General features: G+C 52.9%; 7 protein-coding genes across 7 annotated transcripts; 4 read left to right on the top strand and 3 right to left on the bottom strand.

The window, feature by feature from the left end:
* Positions 1-17: 17 nt before the first annotated feature.
* Positions 18-1,724, bottom strand: CPAR01_14254 (proline-specific permease; the record flags this gene model as incomplete). Its single annotated transcript, XM_060498505.1, has 1 exon — positions 18-1,724. One exon carries the CDS (start codon positions 1,722-1,724, stop codon positions 18-20), a length of 1,707 nt encoding a protein of 568 aa, XP_060342566.1.
* Positions 1,725-2,514: 790 nt separating this feature from the next.
* CPAR01_14253 (uncharacterized protein) lies at positions 2,515-4,818 on the top strand (the record flags this gene model as incomplete). Its single annotated transcript, XM_060498504.1, has 2 exons — positions 2,515-2,598; positions 2,647-4,818. The coding sequence occupies 2 exons, from the start codon at positions 2,515-2,517 to the stop codon at positions 4,816-4,818; spliced, it is 2,256 nt and encodes a 751-aa protein (XP_060342565.1).
* Positions 4,819-5,246: 428 nt separating this feature from the next.
* On the top strand, positions 5,247-6,258 carry CPAR01_14252 (uncharacterized protein; the record flags this gene model as incomplete). Its single annotated transcript, XM_060498503.1, has 4 exons — positions 5,247-5,270; positions 5,329-5,709; positions 5,826-5,964; positions 6,071-6,258. 4 exons carry the CDS (start codon positions 5,247-5,249, stop codon positions 6,256-6,258), a joined length of 732 nt encoding a protein of 243 aa, XP_060342564.1.
* A 2,600-nt stretch (positions 6,259-8,858) lies between these two features.
* Positions 8,859-9,743, top strand: CPAR01_14251 (cutinase; the record flags this gene model as incomplete). Its single annotated transcript, XM_060498502.1, has 3 exons — positions 8,859-9,080; positions 9,133-9,350; positions 9,419-9,743. 3 exons carry the CDS (start codon positions 8,859-8,861, stop codon positions 9,741-9,743), a joined length of 765 nt encoding a protein of 254 aa, XP_060342563.1.
* A 359-nt stretch (positions 9,744-10,102) lies between these two features.
* On the bottom strand, positions 10,103-10,956 carry CPAR01_14250 (uncharacterized protein; the record flags this gene model as incomplete). Its single annotated transcript, XM_060498501.1, has 3 exons — positions 10,103-10,160; positions 10,214-10,834; positions 10,886-10,956. The coding sequence occupies 3 exons, from the start codon at positions 10,954-10,956 to the stop codon at positions 10,103-10,105; spliced, it is 750 nt and encodes a 249-aa protein (XP_060342562.1).
* Positions 10,957-11,635: 679 nt separating this feature from the next.
* On the bottom strand, positions 11,636-12,570 carry CPAR01_14249 (uncharacterized protein; the record flags this gene model as incomplete). The annotated part of the gene is made up of 2 exons (XM_060498500.1): positions 11,636-12,193; positions 12,250-12,570. The coding sequence occupies 2 exons, from the start codon at positions 12,568-12,570 to the stop codon at positions 11,636-11,638; spliced, it is 879 nt and encodes a 292-aa protein (XP_060342561.1).
* A 590-nt stretch (positions 12,571-13,160) lies between these two features.
* On the top strand, positions 13,161-14,592 carry CPAR01_14248 (hexaprenyl pyrophosphate synthase; the record flags this gene model as incomplete). Its single annotated transcript, XM_060498499.1, has 2 exons — positions 13,161-14,363; positions 14,431-14,592. 2 exons carry the CDS (start codon positions 13,161-13,163, stop codon positions 14,590-14,592), a joined length of 1,365 nt encoding a protein of 454 aa, XP_060342560.1.
* Between the last annotated feature and the right edge of the window lie 733 nt (positions 14,593-15,325).

Below are 15,325 nucleotides of genomic sequence, written 5' to 3'. Positions count from 1 at the left end.
ACACCTGCAATTGACAATCATTGCCAAATCAGAGAAATCTTGCGCCACCACGCGTTTGAATTGCCTTGCTTCTCCTTCTCAGCCTCATCCATGGCCGTCCACATTTCCGCCTCTGCTTCTACCTCCCGCAAATTGGTAGACAAGTCAACATCTTCAGGAGCATACAGCCAGGGATCCTTTCTTCCAACCGTGAGCTTGTGTCCAAAGTATGTAACCAGGAAAAGCGGAATGCCAATATACGCAGTCAAGAAGCTAGATGCAGAGAATCTTCCGGGGTAGAACACCGTGAATCCATTGGCGAAGAGGAGGAAGCCGAATGCAATCATGGAGATCCACGCTCCGTAGGGCTGACACCAGGACTGGTAAGGGACCTTGACGCCCTGCGCTTGGCAGGCCTTGCGGAAACGAAGGAAGATAAATGCGCACAGCACCCAAGAGGTGTATCCAGCGGTGTTTGTCAGACTAACGAACCAGTTGAAGACCACGCCAGCATCTGAGGAGACGCTCAGATACGCGAGAAGAGTAAAGCAACTCGATGCAAGGACGGCGTAAATGGGAAGACCGTAGCTGTTGCAGCGTGTAAAGATTTTGGGTGCGTTACCGGCAACTGCAAGAGAGTACAGGGATCTACTGGCCATGTAAAGGTATGAGTTTCCAGCACTCCAGGCGCTCGTGAGAATACCGGCGTTGACGACTGTGGGTAAACCATTGATCCCGGCGTTGCGGATTGCAATAACCCAAGGTGACGCATTAGCATTACCAGCACCGGACACAAGGCCCTCGGAGTTGGAGTTGCAGATGGCTCCAATCGCCAACGAGCCGAGGAGGTAGAAAATGATGAGTCTGTAGAAGAACCGTCGGCTGGCAATGGGCAGGTTCTTGCGCGGGTTTCGCATCTCGCCACCCATGACGATGATAAGCTCTGGGCTGAAGTAGAACGAGAAGCCGGAAAACACCCAACCATAAAGGAAGGCAGTAAAGCGACCACCAGAGCCTGTGATGATGTACTCCTTGGTCGCACCTGGGTCAACCCAGTAGTAGAAACCCAGCCGTTCTCCGCTCGGCCCTCCACCAAGAATCAGAACCACTGAGAGAAGCAGAAGACCGACGAAGAGAATGATCTTCAGACTTGCAAACCAGAATTCGGTCTCTGCGTATACAGCAACTGGTGATAGGTTGAGTCCGACGACGACAACAAGGAGGATCGTCAGCCAGACAGCATTGTGGACATTGTTTGGCCAGTAGTTGATGATGACTGAACCAACTGTGATTTCGTAGGCGAGAATGATGCCAAAAGAATACACATAGAGCCAACCGAGAGCGAATCCAAGGGATCGAGAAGTGTAGCGGTTGCAGTAGTACGACATGGAACTACCCGAGATGGGGAGGAATGTGCCTACTTCCATCACAGCCGTGACTATGCCGTAGACGAGGAGAGAAGTGAGGGCATAGGCCAGGAAGAGAAACGCTGGTCCGCCAGCAGCTAGGACCTGGCCGGATCCTACGAAGAGACCAGTTCCAATGCTGCCACCAATGGCAATCATCTGGGCGTGTCGCGACTTGACATTTCGCTTCGTGCCACCCTGGGCGACGAGATGAGTCTCGCCGTAGGTATTGCTTTCGAGTCGGCCGAGGTCTGAGTCGTGCGTTTTGCCATCGTTAGCAGTGTCCGCGTAAATGCCCTCCTTCGAAAAGGGGGTTGCCGTGTCGTTGTCTAGAGCCATTGTAGACTAGGTCGACGATGGGGATTCGGTAAGGTTGATTCAATTATGCATTCGAGGCAACTGAAGGATTTGTTTGGTTGTGAAACCAGTGCAGGTAAGGTAGTTGAGTACAGAGTCTCTTTCAACCTAAGTTGACTCTTGTATTGAATGAGGGCATTCTCTTGTCTTTTAAACTACACATTACGACCACGTACACCGAATCCTGTTCCGGGGCCCTTAAGGTGAACCTTGTCTGGGCTGACAAGGGAGACCGGCACCGATACTACTTAGTGCCGACTCAGCTCGTTGTACTCTGGACGGAAGACATTGCGAGTCTTGGAAAAGCATGGATGGAGATAAGTTCCAGCCGTCCCTGTTCCTAGCCCATCCGGGGCATTAGGCGACTTGGCGAAGATACCAAGTGTAGTGGTCTCCAGTCAGATAGGAAAGCTTTCCCAGCTATCAGACGCCAAAACATGTACCCCAGGTTTACTATGGGGTCACCGGGTCGTTCGCTATTCCCCCCGCTCTTATCAAAGGCCCCCGCTCCAACGGATGCGCTAAAGCCGCGTTATGCATTCTGTTGCGCACTATTCGTATCTCTCCGCGGACATCAATCCCGTCGTGTTGGTACAACCCTTGGCTAAATATGTTGCCCTCAGCCCCTTGATATAACTTTCCATATCCATTTGCGGAGTCCAGAGTATCAGCAGTTGATATCTCAAACGTTCAACGTGCGCCAAACCCTCCTGACGTCCTCCCATAAACCAAACAGGAAGTGGAATCCCGAGCCAACTCTGGCTCACCCGGAATGGCCGATGCCAACAAACCCCGGCTGTCTTTGCCCAAGGATGCGGACGCCCGGCGCAGTCGGTCCTTTGGCGGATGTGGAACTGTACGTCATCCCACCCATCACGCTGGTGAACCTGTGAAGTCTGGATAGACTGTAGACTGGAATCAAGGCGCTGACTTGCTTCAGTGTCGAAACCGCCGGATGAAGTGTGACGAGGGTCGGCCGACATGCTCCATGTGTAGGGCCTCCAACCTCACATGCAGCGGCTATGAGAAGAATATCTTTTTCGACTTTGAGGAGATTCCGAGCGTCGGAATGGCGCGCTTTCGGAGACCCTTGTTGACGGAATCCGAACGCGAGTCAATGAGTGACGAACTCGTCTCCAGCATTCCTCCGGCGTTGACTCTTTGGCATATTGCCCAAATTGAGGACGAATGCGAGAGGGCACCACTATCCCAAAGCGTTCAAATCAGTCGAGGTCCCTTCGGGGCCTTTAGAGTACATCGACTGTCAATGGAATCTTCAAAGGCTGCGCCCGAATCGAGTCCAGAGTCAAATAATCCCACAGTCGGCAGCCCTCCAAAGGCTGCGAAAGAGATCGGGGAGGACAGTCCTGAGGAGGCAGACGAAGAGCTCATGAATCCACCAGACGGTTCTCCGGCTCAAGAAACGACGCCGTTACTTGGGCCTGCTCTTGCCTGCTTGGACTATCGTCCATTGAGCCCTCTTACTGAGTGGTGGAACACGAACGAATGGTGGAATATGGGTGATCTCCCAGACGCGAGCAATTGGTGGGACACGCCTGTGGAACTAGATCGCGTACGCGATATATCCGATAATGTCTCTTTCTCCGGCATGGAACAATATCCGAGGGTACCAATCCATGTCGCCTCTCAGGATGTTCAAGTATGCATACCGAGCATGTTTGCAGACACTCAGTCTCAGCAGCTTTCAACGCCAGAAAACTGCTCTATTGCCCCCGCAATCGACTACGCCGTTCCTCACGATGCGGTCTTCCTTCTGAGACACTACTCTACAACAGTCCTCCGAGGCTTCACGCCCTTCCGCCACAGCAAAACGCCATGGCATATCCTATTCATACCATACGTCAAAAGTTGTCTAGCAGCACTAACACTCGGAGACGACATGGACCACGCCAGCCTAACGGCATTCTACGGCACGCTCGCCATCAGCGCCTCCAGCCTCGGTGGCATCTCCAACTCGCGCAAGTGGTCTGAACAGGCAAACAACTACAAGCAGCGCGCTCGCCACCACGTCCGGCTCATGCTACAGACAGCCTACGATGTTCCAAAAAAGGCAAAGTACAAATCGATACTGATTGCGTTTTTGACAATGGTACAAATCTCGAGCGTCTCCGGCAGCCGTGATCAAGTGGAGTGCTATCTTCTAGAGGCGGAAAAGTTCATACGCGTTAAGGGGCTCAACAGGAAAAAGTCGCGCAAGGTCCGATTACTGCATCACTGCTACGCGTTCGAGCGGGTCTTGCACGAGACCACGTTCCCGGGGAGCACGCAGTCTCCTCACCGTCTCCACGTGCGCAAGGTAATTGAGACCAGCAATGCGAGTGCCTATAGCATAGACAGCCTGTCATTTCAGCTGGCGAGCTGGAGCAACCTCGACCAAGAAATGCTCAAGGTCAAGGGGCGGGAAGAAGGGGAGAACGATCTCCATCTCCAGATCCCGGGTGTCTGGCTCGCAACACTGTATCCCGAAATCTTTGGTATCCCAGAGATCTACATATTCCTCCTTTCGCTCGTTATCCGGCTGGCTCGGTCAAAAGAAGATCCAGAGTACTCGAGTCCCGCAGGTCTGAAAGAGTTCATGTTCCGCGCCAAGGCAGTCGAGAGACGTATCCACCAACTCAGACGGCAGCCCGGATACGTGATAACAGACTTGCCCACCTCGGACCCGGAGATGCAGCACTGCCAGCAATTTCTAGATAATCTCTCCCAGGCCATGCTGCTTGCCTTGACCATATTCTTCTATCGGAGGGTGTACGACGTGGAGGCGGACATGTTACAGGATAAGGTTGTCGGTGTTCGGGATTGTTTGCTGCGGTTCGAGGCAACTGAGTCTGAGATGGGGTACGGGTCAGCCAGGCTGGTGTGGCCTGCAGTGATTGCAGCGAGCGAGGCAGATGACCCAGAGGTGCGGGAATCGTTTGCACAGTTTTTCAGGGACTGGGCGCGTCGGAGCGGTCTTCGTATCTTCAGCGATTCTCTCGCGGATGTCGAGAGACGGTGGGCCGAGAAGGAATGTGTAGATAGCGGCGGCGCTACCGAGGCCATTTTGATATCGTAAAATGCATATTACTGGCTGTTCTAAATCTTCCGGTTTCAAACCTAGAGTGATATTGTGTGTAAGTAGGTTGCAGTCTTGCAGATGATGGAGGGTATGTGGCTGGATGTGCTGTCGAGCAGATAATGTTCGACTTACCCCTTTTGGTGGGGTCTTTGCCACTTCTGCAAGGGGATAACTTTCCTATTCTGGGCCAGCATATCCCGTGTAAGTTCTCCCCAAGATACCCCGCGCTTCTTCAACAGAAACGATTTCCGCTCGGTTACTTGCCTATGGAGTTTGACTGTCAGTACCTGTGCCGTGGACCGGTACCTCTACTTAATTAGAGGCACAAAGAGAGGCGTCAAGCATACTTGTTCATAGAAACCAGCTTCTCATCATCGTACCCTGGCATAAGTTTACTTCACGCAAACACTAAGTCCGACCACACCATGACTTCATTCCAAGGCAAAGTTGTAAGTCGGGCAAACTACCCACTTCCTTGGATAGCATGCTCATGTAACCCTCGCGTAGATCGCTATTACCGGCGCCGGCTCCGGCATGGGCCTGTCAACGGCCCAGCTCCTAGCCTCCCGCGGCGCTAAGGTTTCATTGGCGGACATCAACGAGGACTCTCTCAAGGAGGCAATCTCGTCTCTCGAAGATAGTGCAAGCCACATGTACGAAGTAGTCGATGTAAGGAAAGGTGATGTCGTCAGTACCTGGATTCAAAATACGGTGAAAAAGTTTGGCAAGCTAGACGGTGCCGTCAACATGGCTGGCGTCATTACCCATGCCACACCTGTTGCAGAGCTTACAGACAAGGACTGGGATTTTGTCTTTGAAGTCAATGCCAAAGGCGTCTTCAACTGCCTGAGGTCACAACTAGGAGCCATGTCTGACGGAGGCAGCATCGTAAGTTTCTTCTCTATTGCTCTATATCCGACTCATATACCGGCTGCCAGGCCGTTCGAGCGACAGTCTCTGGCTACAAGTATTTCAGAAGCTGATATGATGCGTTTCCATCGTAGGTATCTGCAGCGAGTGTGTTTGGTCAATTTGGCGCTCCTGGCAACGCCGCATACTGTGCTAGCAAGGCAGCCGTAATTGGGTTGTCAAGAACAGCAGCCAAGGAAAATCAAAACATTCGCGTGAATTGCGTATCACCTGGTAAGTCGTTCCTTCCCTGACACCCCCCCCCCCCTTACGAAATCATCTGCTTCAAAAAAATTGCAAATTGGCGACAGTACAGAACCAAGCTAATGATGTTCTACAGGCTCTGTCAACACGCCACTGTCTCGTGGAGAAAATCCAGAAGATGTGAAGCGTGGTTTACAGGTAACCGCACAGAAGAGAAGAGCAGAGCCCATCGAGATTGCACGCGTTATCGCGTTTCTTCTTAGTGATGAGGCTTCTTTTGTCACAGGAGCTGTATACAATGTTGATGGCGGTTGGGTATGCTAAGCATTGTGCTGTTGGATTTCTCAATAGGCCTTCTCTTCGGCTCGATCTCTGAATAAGACTTATGCTTTTCTTTAACGAATTTTGAACTTTCTGCATAATACAACGCGCAATCATACCACAGCAGAATAGAACTTTGAAGTCACAGTTATACTTAAGTTCATGGACGCCTCAATGCCTTCACCTGATCATGTGCGTTCTTGGCGAACAAGGACATCCGCGTAGCTCTTGTTTCCGTGGGTCTGAAGAAGCATCAACCTGGCCAAAAGACTCTCTTATCATCGGAGCATGTGAAATCCGAGGTCTCTTGGACGTGCTTCACAACGTTATCAGCGGACGACTTTCTGGCTTCTCGTCAATATGGACTGAGATTCGTCAACGCTTGACGTCAGAAAACAGATTATTGGCTTGTGATACGGTTGGAAATCTGGCCTTTCGATGATATATGTTGCAGGAAGGGGCAAAGCATCTTGCTAGAAACTGTGCCTTGACAGATAGGTAATCAGGGATTGCCAATCCCATTTCACAGTGCTGTCCTTGACGTTCGATGCTGAACTTCGTCTTGAGTCCGATGTGGTAGTCATGCAATTCAAAGACTTGTCACGTAGTGGATTTAGTCGAAATCAGAATAGTAATCCTGCTTTTGAGGAGTCTTGAAGTTCTCTCGAATAAGCTGTCGAAGGAAACAAAAGCGCCTGGCTTTGTAACACTCGATTAATACATCATTTGTCTGGTGGAGTCAAGATAACACCTGAAACTGGAAGCACCGAACTCTCTCAAGAATACGAATTATTCTTACCCATGATTCCAGAGAGGAATGAATGAGTAAAGGCGGACTTCTATTACAGCAGATTGAAGGGGGGAGACCGATCCACCTCGCATAAAGCCCCCTCTGTTGGACCTCGGTCAGACACAGGACCGTTGTCCAGACCATTCCAGTGCGAACAACGGCAATAGTCTAGCCTCCCAATTTCCCATCAGGGCGGATACTAAAGTTTCAGATCATGGTAAGACTATTAGAAAATACCACAAATCCCGTTGATGCGCCAACTCGGCCTGCATACGGATCGCCCGGCGCGGCTATCTCTGAACTCATCGATTGACACATCAGACAGTCTGACAAGTGATGGACAGACTTCAGATCGGCTAGCTCCGCTGTCAAGCCCGAACCCTTGGCATCACGTTTATTGCCCGATGAGTCGCAAGACAGAAAAAAACTTGAGACAGATTTCGCAAAGTTTACACAATAGGGAATAGTTCCAGTTCATCAGGTCATCCATGTCTACCCACTCGACTTGCATTGCAGAAACCTGGCGTGCGCCTCCCCTCCTCCACCCCCAGACAACCCACCTGTTGTGCTTACATACCCCCCAAGTACCGGCCGGTTTGCGCATGCAGGCTGCACGACTCCAACGGTCGCTCAGCTTGGCTGTTTCTCTTGGCCCTCGACGGGCAAACCAATAAGAACCTACCATTGACCTGAGTCGTCGACTTTGCAACTCTGACTATGCTGCACTCAATCTGACTCCCTATGTATGCGTCGCCCGAAGCGACCTAGTCCGGCCTCTCAGAGCCGAGGCATCCAACGTTGTCACCAGGTGAGGCGTTGCGGGGTGCTGCGGGGGGCACTTCGAGATTGCAGCTCTCTACCGGCTTGGGTCAGTGTGTCTTGTTACTCCAGAGCTTGGATCGGGCATAACCAAGAGAACCCTTTTGGAGAGAGTGGAGTAGATTCTGCGACAGATTGGTAAAGTGGTAACCTCCTATCCATTGAGTCTCCAATAAGGCTCTCGGACTATACCAAGCGCGGAAACTTTTGGTAAAGGGGGACATAGCCGTTTCTTGTTGGACGAGACACATAGTCGAGTTGTGCTCACCAACAGACACATCCCTAGGACAATAGGACGATGGGGGCTAATTCGAGGGGCATCGTAAGCGGGCATATCCCCCCCTCCCCTCATTCCAACATCACCTCTATGGCCTCTCTACAAGTCATCCAAGTCTTGTCCCGAGGTTTCTCGCACTCTGCTGCAACCAAACAGACTCGCGGAGGTTCCTCCGAGCCATTCCCAATTCGATGTCCTGTCGCGAAATGGCAGCTCAGCCAGCTCTCACGTGGCATCGCTGTTCCTTGGAATTCTTGAACGCATCTAGCTTCACCGACTCCATGTCCTGAACTTCTCCGACGTGGGGAAAATGGCTTTGAGATTCAAGATGCGACTGGCGGATGAATCCAACGACCGTCACCGTCTCCACGATGTGATCATTCATCGAGCCCGGTTGGGAGAAAGGTAGCGCCGACTTCTGGATGTGCTTCACCAACAAGACCGGCCAGGCGTGTGAGTTGCGAGACATGGATTGGGCACATTCTCTTAGCATCGAGGATGTTCAAGCTGTAGATGATCCATCAGGGAACACCAACCTCGAAAACAAGATAAATAGTCGAGCAAGATCCCACCGGTAGACTCTTGATATCTTCGTTTCATCAGACTCAAGCTCTCGCTCAGAACCTGAATCCTCCTCTCCTTCGCTCAAAGCCTAGTAGCCAGCCCGCTCTCACTTGAAGACCGTTCCCAATTTCCGGACTCAAAACAACATCCAAAATGAAGTTCTTCAGCATCCTCTCCCTCGCCGTCACCCTCGCCGCCGCGGCACCAGTCGAAGTCGTCGACACCGGCGTCGCTGACCTCCAGGTCCGCCAGACGGGAGCGACCAGCAACGAGCTCGAGTCCGGCAGCAGCTCCGCCTGCCCCAAGGTCATCTTCATCTTCGCCCGCGCCTCCACCGAGCCCGGCAACATGGTAAGCCGACCAAACTTCTTCCACGTGAGCTAGTAAAAAAGGCCTTTCCCAAAACCTAACCTCTATCCATAAACAGGGAATCAGCGCTGGCCCCATTGTCGGCGATGCCCTCAAGAGCCGCTACGGCTCGAGCCAAGTCTGGGTTCAGGGCGTCGGCGGACCGTACAGCGCCGACCTGGCTTCCAACTTCCTCCCCGAGGGAACCAGCACCGTCGCCATCAACGAGGCCAAGAGGCTCTTCACCTTGGCCAACACCAAGTGCCCCAACTCCGCCGTCGTGGCTGGCGGATACAGGTTAGTGAGGCCTTGCAGACGTCTCCCTTTTTTCCCTTTGCCTTCTGCTAATGTGGCTCGTTGAACAGTCAGGGAACCGCCGTCATGGCCTCGTCCATCTCAACTCTGAGCTCGACGATCCAAAACCAGATCAAGGGCGTCGTCTTGTTCGGCTACACCAAGAACCTCCAGAACCTCGGCCGCATCCCCAACTTCCCCTCGTCCAAGCTGTCCGTCTACTGCGATGTCGCGGATGCCGTATGCTACGGTAAGCAAGCCTGCTTCCCATCCTCAAAGACGTCAGAGAAGCCACTAACACGTCCAGGCACGCTCTTCATCCTGCCCGCGCACTTCCTCTACCAGACTGACGCGGCTGTTGCCGCCCCTATCTTCTTGGCTGGTCGCATCGGTTAAGGAGCTCGAGGACGCAATCAGTTCCGGATCGACCGTGATCCGGATGCAGTTGGCTTTGGTCGAGAAGGATTGTGAAGAGAAACTGTTGGCGCATCGATTTCTGTGAAGGACGGGACTCGCTTGCTGGAGTCGGAATCTGAAGCTGGGCAGCAGAATGGAATATGGAAGGCTCGGGTTGGATTGCTGGAGCATGATACTCACTCATTTGTTGTCGCTCATTTTGTTCCTATTATCTTTCTTGCCACTCACTTAGTTTAGCTATTTCATGCTTCATGAACACCCTGACGATGGACGAAATGCAAAGGATATTCTTATTGTTGCTAAATGGGTATCACTGAGTCATTATGTTAAAACAGATGCTATGCCAGAGACGTTGCGCCAAGTTTCATGCTTTCTTCGACCTGCCCCGAAGGAAGGCTGCGTGCCGTTGAGCGTGGTATTTTACGTCTGCCGGGTGCAGCGGGTTGTACACGATCCGGCATGTCTTACACTCCATAAAAGTAGGTTTCGACGAGAGATTGATGGTCGTCTGAACAGTCGGAACAGGTTTTGATCGGGAGGGAGGTTTCTTCGGCCTAGCCTGGTTTTCGATCTTTCCGAGGTCGGGAAGCTCGTTCAGTTTGTTTTCGTCGGCATCTTGCAGCTCTGGGGCGCCTCGTGCCCTCGTCCTGCGAGCGTGGTATGGTTTCCGTCCAACAACAATACAACTTTCTTCATTCTCGTCCTTCTCACCCTCCAAAGGGTCCGACGAATGTGACAGTGGCGTGCTGTGTCGTAGCCTCAGACGACGGGGTTCCTTGATCTTTCTGAAAACGGGAGGTGATGAAGGCGGGGTGTTGACCAGCTTTTCCGAGTCGGACAAGGGGTCGGAGGCTTCAGTGGCCGAGCTTGATCGGCAGGGTTTGAAGTAGCTTAGGATCGAACTCTTGGGTATACTGCTTGATGGCGGTGCAGATTGAGCGGGAGGAAGCTGTGGGAGGTCTGGCGTCCGCGTTGCTGGTTCGATCTCGGGTTTGCGCTTCTTGAACAGGACAGAGCCGACTTCTTCATCAGCGGCGCGCGTGCGTTTGCTGTAGGTTTTGAGGGTTCGTCTGCAAGACGTCAGTTTGGGTTGACATCGACACTCGCAGCAGGTCTCATACCTCTTGTTGGCTGTTGTTCTTGTAGAATCGGGTCCAGACCGCTGGCTGTGTTGCTTGGTGATTAGCGACATTAATGGAGATACAATGTCCATAGAAACGCGAACCTGGTGTCTGCGATTTGATTCATGCCTTCAGCCAAGGCAGTGAAAGTACTTGTTGGACAGAGAGATGTGCCGAATGTCAGGCGCATGTAGATGGGTGTGGTGATACGCGACGCGCGCGCTCAGAGCTTCGCGCGGGAGAGAATTCGGCGTGATAATAGAAGCTGATTACAGTCGAAACGAAGTGAGAGAGATAGCCGAGACGGACCAAAGGACTAGGAAACGATTGAAAATCACAGCATCCGAAAGACAGGTCAACAAGGCCGAGGCTGAAGAGAGATGCATAGGCAGTGATCGGGCCCAGACCGGGGGGAACATCCAGGCCCCACCTGGAGCGCGTCGCGCTGATTGACGTGCGGCGACGCGTCCAGTCGCGCACACCAAAACTCTCCCCACGCCATCACGTGTATTAGATTGCTTTCTTACCTATGACGGAGCTTCTCGACAGAGTACTACTCAATTTTGACAAACATGGTTCCAGAATCCCGGGCAACTGGTAATAACCTACAAAGGCCGTTTTAGGACATTCTCTGGCCTTACATGGGGATGTCGCAACAGCACGCCTTGCAGCGGTTTGTCGGCACCTCTTAACGTTGCAAGTGATGCTGCCAATATTTTCTCATTTCGTAAATTCTACTCCCTACGAGACCTACGAGAGCCCCTTTAGTCTTCGTCGTATGCCTTCGTCTGTATCTTGCGATTTGGTATCAAGAAGGATAGTCGATTCTCCGGCTGGCTCGCCCTTGCTCTCCTTATCCAGTACCCACGACTGCATCACCTCTCTGATTTCTTCCGGTTCTTTCATCTTGGACTTGGCCTCCCCTATCCTCCAAACATAGCCCGAGTACACGGCGACCTCTGCTATCAAGACTAGAATGGCGCCTCCAAGCGTCAAGAATATTCGGGCAGTGACATTCCACCATCGAGCTGCTATCCAGATGGTGGCCGCGACACCAATGATGCTTATGAGAAAGTTGAGAATGACCATCATCTGCTTCTGCACGTCCCCGAGCGTCACTTCGTCATCGCCGTTATCTGCTTCGTTCATAGGGCGGTTTACTTCGGCAAAGGCGTGTGCTCGGGCAGCGGCGCTGGGAAACTGCTGGGAAAAGGCCTCCATTCGGGACGGTTGCTTCATCATTCGCTGGTATGTTCGTTCTTCTTCCTCGCGTCGCAGGCGGGCCATCAGGGCTTTGTACTCGGCGGACTGTGAAGGTATGGTCAGCGACTCGGAGCGACTTAGAGTTGGCCGTCTTGACGTACTGGTTCAGGCTTTGGAGGTGGCGGGGGTGTGTAGACCCTGGCGCCTCGCAACAGTCCCTCCAAACCGAATCCCTCGATGCCTTCCGTCTTCAGACTTTTCCACAAATCTAATATCTGGCTGTGCGTGATGGGGTCTCCGATCACATAATCGCCAAGAGTCGGCTCTTCGGCTTTGGCTGTCGCCGCAGTCTTGCTGACAGTACCTGCTGTGGTTTCCTGCTCTGTGTCCTCTGGTGTCGCCGCGATTCGCCGTCCGAATCTGACCTCAGCCAGCTTCTGTTGACCTTCGGCTACGGCGGGTGTTATCGTCAATCGTACCATGGCTGCTGATGTGATTGTGTCGCCTCTACGAGGTCATCTCGAAGCGATGTGCTCGTAACTTGGTGATACTTCAAGACATGCAGTGCCAACGACTAATTTGGTCAGACGCGGTCAAATCGGGGTAATAATGCGGGCGTCGGGTCGTGCCTGCCACACTCGATGCAACGACAACGACCGAGGCAGCCACAGCAGCTTACTGCGTATGATAGCTCCTGCTCCAATGGAAGCTCAAGTTATGGGCCATTGAACCAATCAAAAGACCAGGGCCCCACCATTCTTCTCCAAAGATACGTATCGCCTGGGTCCGCTTTTCCCCCTGCCTTAGGTAAGGGGAGTACAGGAGTATCCGTACCCCGTACCACCAAAGGGAAAGACCGGATCTGCTGCGCAGCTGCTGTGGCTTGAATTTCTCGCCGCGGGAGGGAAGGACAGGAAAAAAAAAGTCATCGCCTTGTACCATCTACCCGCCTTTGGCTGCCAATTGCCTCAACCACGAATCTTGAGCACGGTCTACTTAATCCAGATGCTGTCGGACTCTTTCGCGATTCTTTTGACACTCTTTTGATTCCCTCCAGATCACTATAGGAGCCATGCAGCTCCGTACGGGAGCAGCGGTGCTGCGCAGCACTTCGATAACGTCACGATCTATCCTCTCCTCCTCTTCCTCCCGATGTTCGCAATGCCGACGAATTACTCCCCTCGATGCCCGGATACCTCATACCACTGCCCTCTACCACTCATCCTCGAGACGGTCTTCAGCATGGGGCGCCGCTGTGTCTGTTGCGTCCAACATGGCTGCGAATGCCGTCAACCGCGTGATCCCCAAGGGTGACATGCACATCGACCCTCTGCGGACAGTGGCCAAGGAGATGAAGTTCTTGACGGGTAACATCCGGAAGCTTCTTGGTTCTGGTCACCCGTCTCTGGATCGCGCCGCAAAGTACTACACACAGGCAGAGGGCAAGCACATGCGTCCTCTCATCGTTCTGCTCATGTCGAGAGCCACCGCCTTATGTCCCAAGGGTCCCCGGCTCCAATCTGGTCAAGCCATTGGTAGCGTTGATACGGCGATATCTCCCCCGAACATCCTCGTCGACGTCAATCCGAGCTCGCCCTTGACAAGCGCCGCCCCCGAGCCTGTCGAGACCGAATCTGACATCCTCCCGTCCCAACGCCGTCTGGCCGAGATCACCGAGCTGATCCACACGGCATCCCTGCTCCACGACGATGTTATCGATCACTCCGTCGCGCGACGCGGATCCCCTTCGGCGAACCTCGAGTTCGGCAACAAAATGGCTGTCTTGGCCGGCGACTTCCTGCTAGGCCGCGCATCTGTCGCTCTGGCCCGTCTGAGGAACGCCGAGGTCGTTGAGCTTCTCGCCACGGTCATTGCCAACCTTGTCGAGGGCGAGTTCATGCAGCTCAAGAATACTGAGCGGGATGAGCGTAAGCCAGTATGGTCGGAGGAGGCGCTCACCTACTACTTGCAAAAGACCTACTTGAAGACGGCTAGCTTGATCTCAAAGTCATGCCGTGCCTCGGCAATTCTCGGCGGGTCAGACGCTGCTTCAGTCGAGGCAGCATACGCCTATGGTAAGAACCTAGGCCTCGCATTCCAGCTGGTCGACGACATGCTCGACTATACACGTAGCGAGAAGGAACTGGGTAAGCCGGCCGGCGCCGACCTTGAGCTTGGTCTCGCGACGGCCCCTCTACTATTTGCGTGGAAGACGAATCCGGAATTGGGTGCTTTGGTAGGCAGAAAGTTCGAGCAGGAGGGTGACGTCGCCAGGGTAAGGATGCGCGCACGCAGCAAAAGACTTTTGGATTTGGGGAACGATCTGACTAACACGGTTTCAGGCACGCGAGTTGGTCCTCAAGAGCGACGGTATTGAGCAGACGAGGGCACTGGCCCAGGATTATTCCGAGCGGGCCATTGCAGCCATCAGCGAATTCCCCGAGAGTGAGGCCAAGGATGGTCTCATCGAAATGGCCATGAAGGCATTGAAGAGGACAAAATAAGCGACTGACGCGCTGGCCGATCAGAAACCTGTACAAAAAAAAACCAAAAATCCGGAGTGCACGCATTGTGGTAATGTGCGCTCAACACCACTGTACAACAGACCTTTGGGGCTCTTGACAGAGTACATGTAACGATATTATACATCTAGACGGCGCGGCGTGAGGCCAAGGGGGGAATATCATCGGGTTAGAGATGGCACAGGACTTGACTGCAATACCACAGACAACTTCCCTTTTTTTTTCGATTACGCAAACGGGGTTCGGCATACGTGCGCAAGGGATGATTTGCTGAAGGGAAAGATGATGATCCTGTGCAGGACAGCCTGCTGAATGGAACGCCAACGACCCTCACCTGATTGGGGAAGATGGGAAAGTCTTACTCGACCAGAATTCGGTGAGGTCTAGACGGCAGTCGTGACGGCAGGGTCCAGAAGAGAGAAACCGGCGAGCTCCGTGGAGAAGCGGTTTCCATTACGTTGCTGGATCGCTTCTAGATGCTCCCTTCTAGACGCAGCGTGGTAGAAGACGGCACTGTGATGAGATGCATGCATGGGTCGGTCAGGGACCTGCAAAGCTTATACGATAATAGTCAAGGCCCGATCCGATGCTCGCTGAACTCTGGCGCAGCCTGCTTGTTCTGAGAAAGGCGGCAACCTAGCAATTCGTCTAGACTTCCATCCGGAAAACAAGATTTCATAATCACAAACACGTCAAGCACGGTTCAAACAAACCA

This window comes from Colletotrichum paranaense, assembly GCF_030867605.1.
Source record: "Colletotrichum paranaense strain IMI 384185 chromosome Unknown Scaffold_15.1, whole genome shotgun sequence".
NCBI classification, from domain to species: domain Eukaryota; kingdom Fungi; phylum Ascomycota; class Sordariomycetes; order Glomerellales; family Glomerellaceae; genus Colletotrichum; species Colletotrichum paranaense.
Note: the sequence above shows the minus strand (reverse complement) of the source record. Positions and strands in the feature narration are given on the sequence as shown.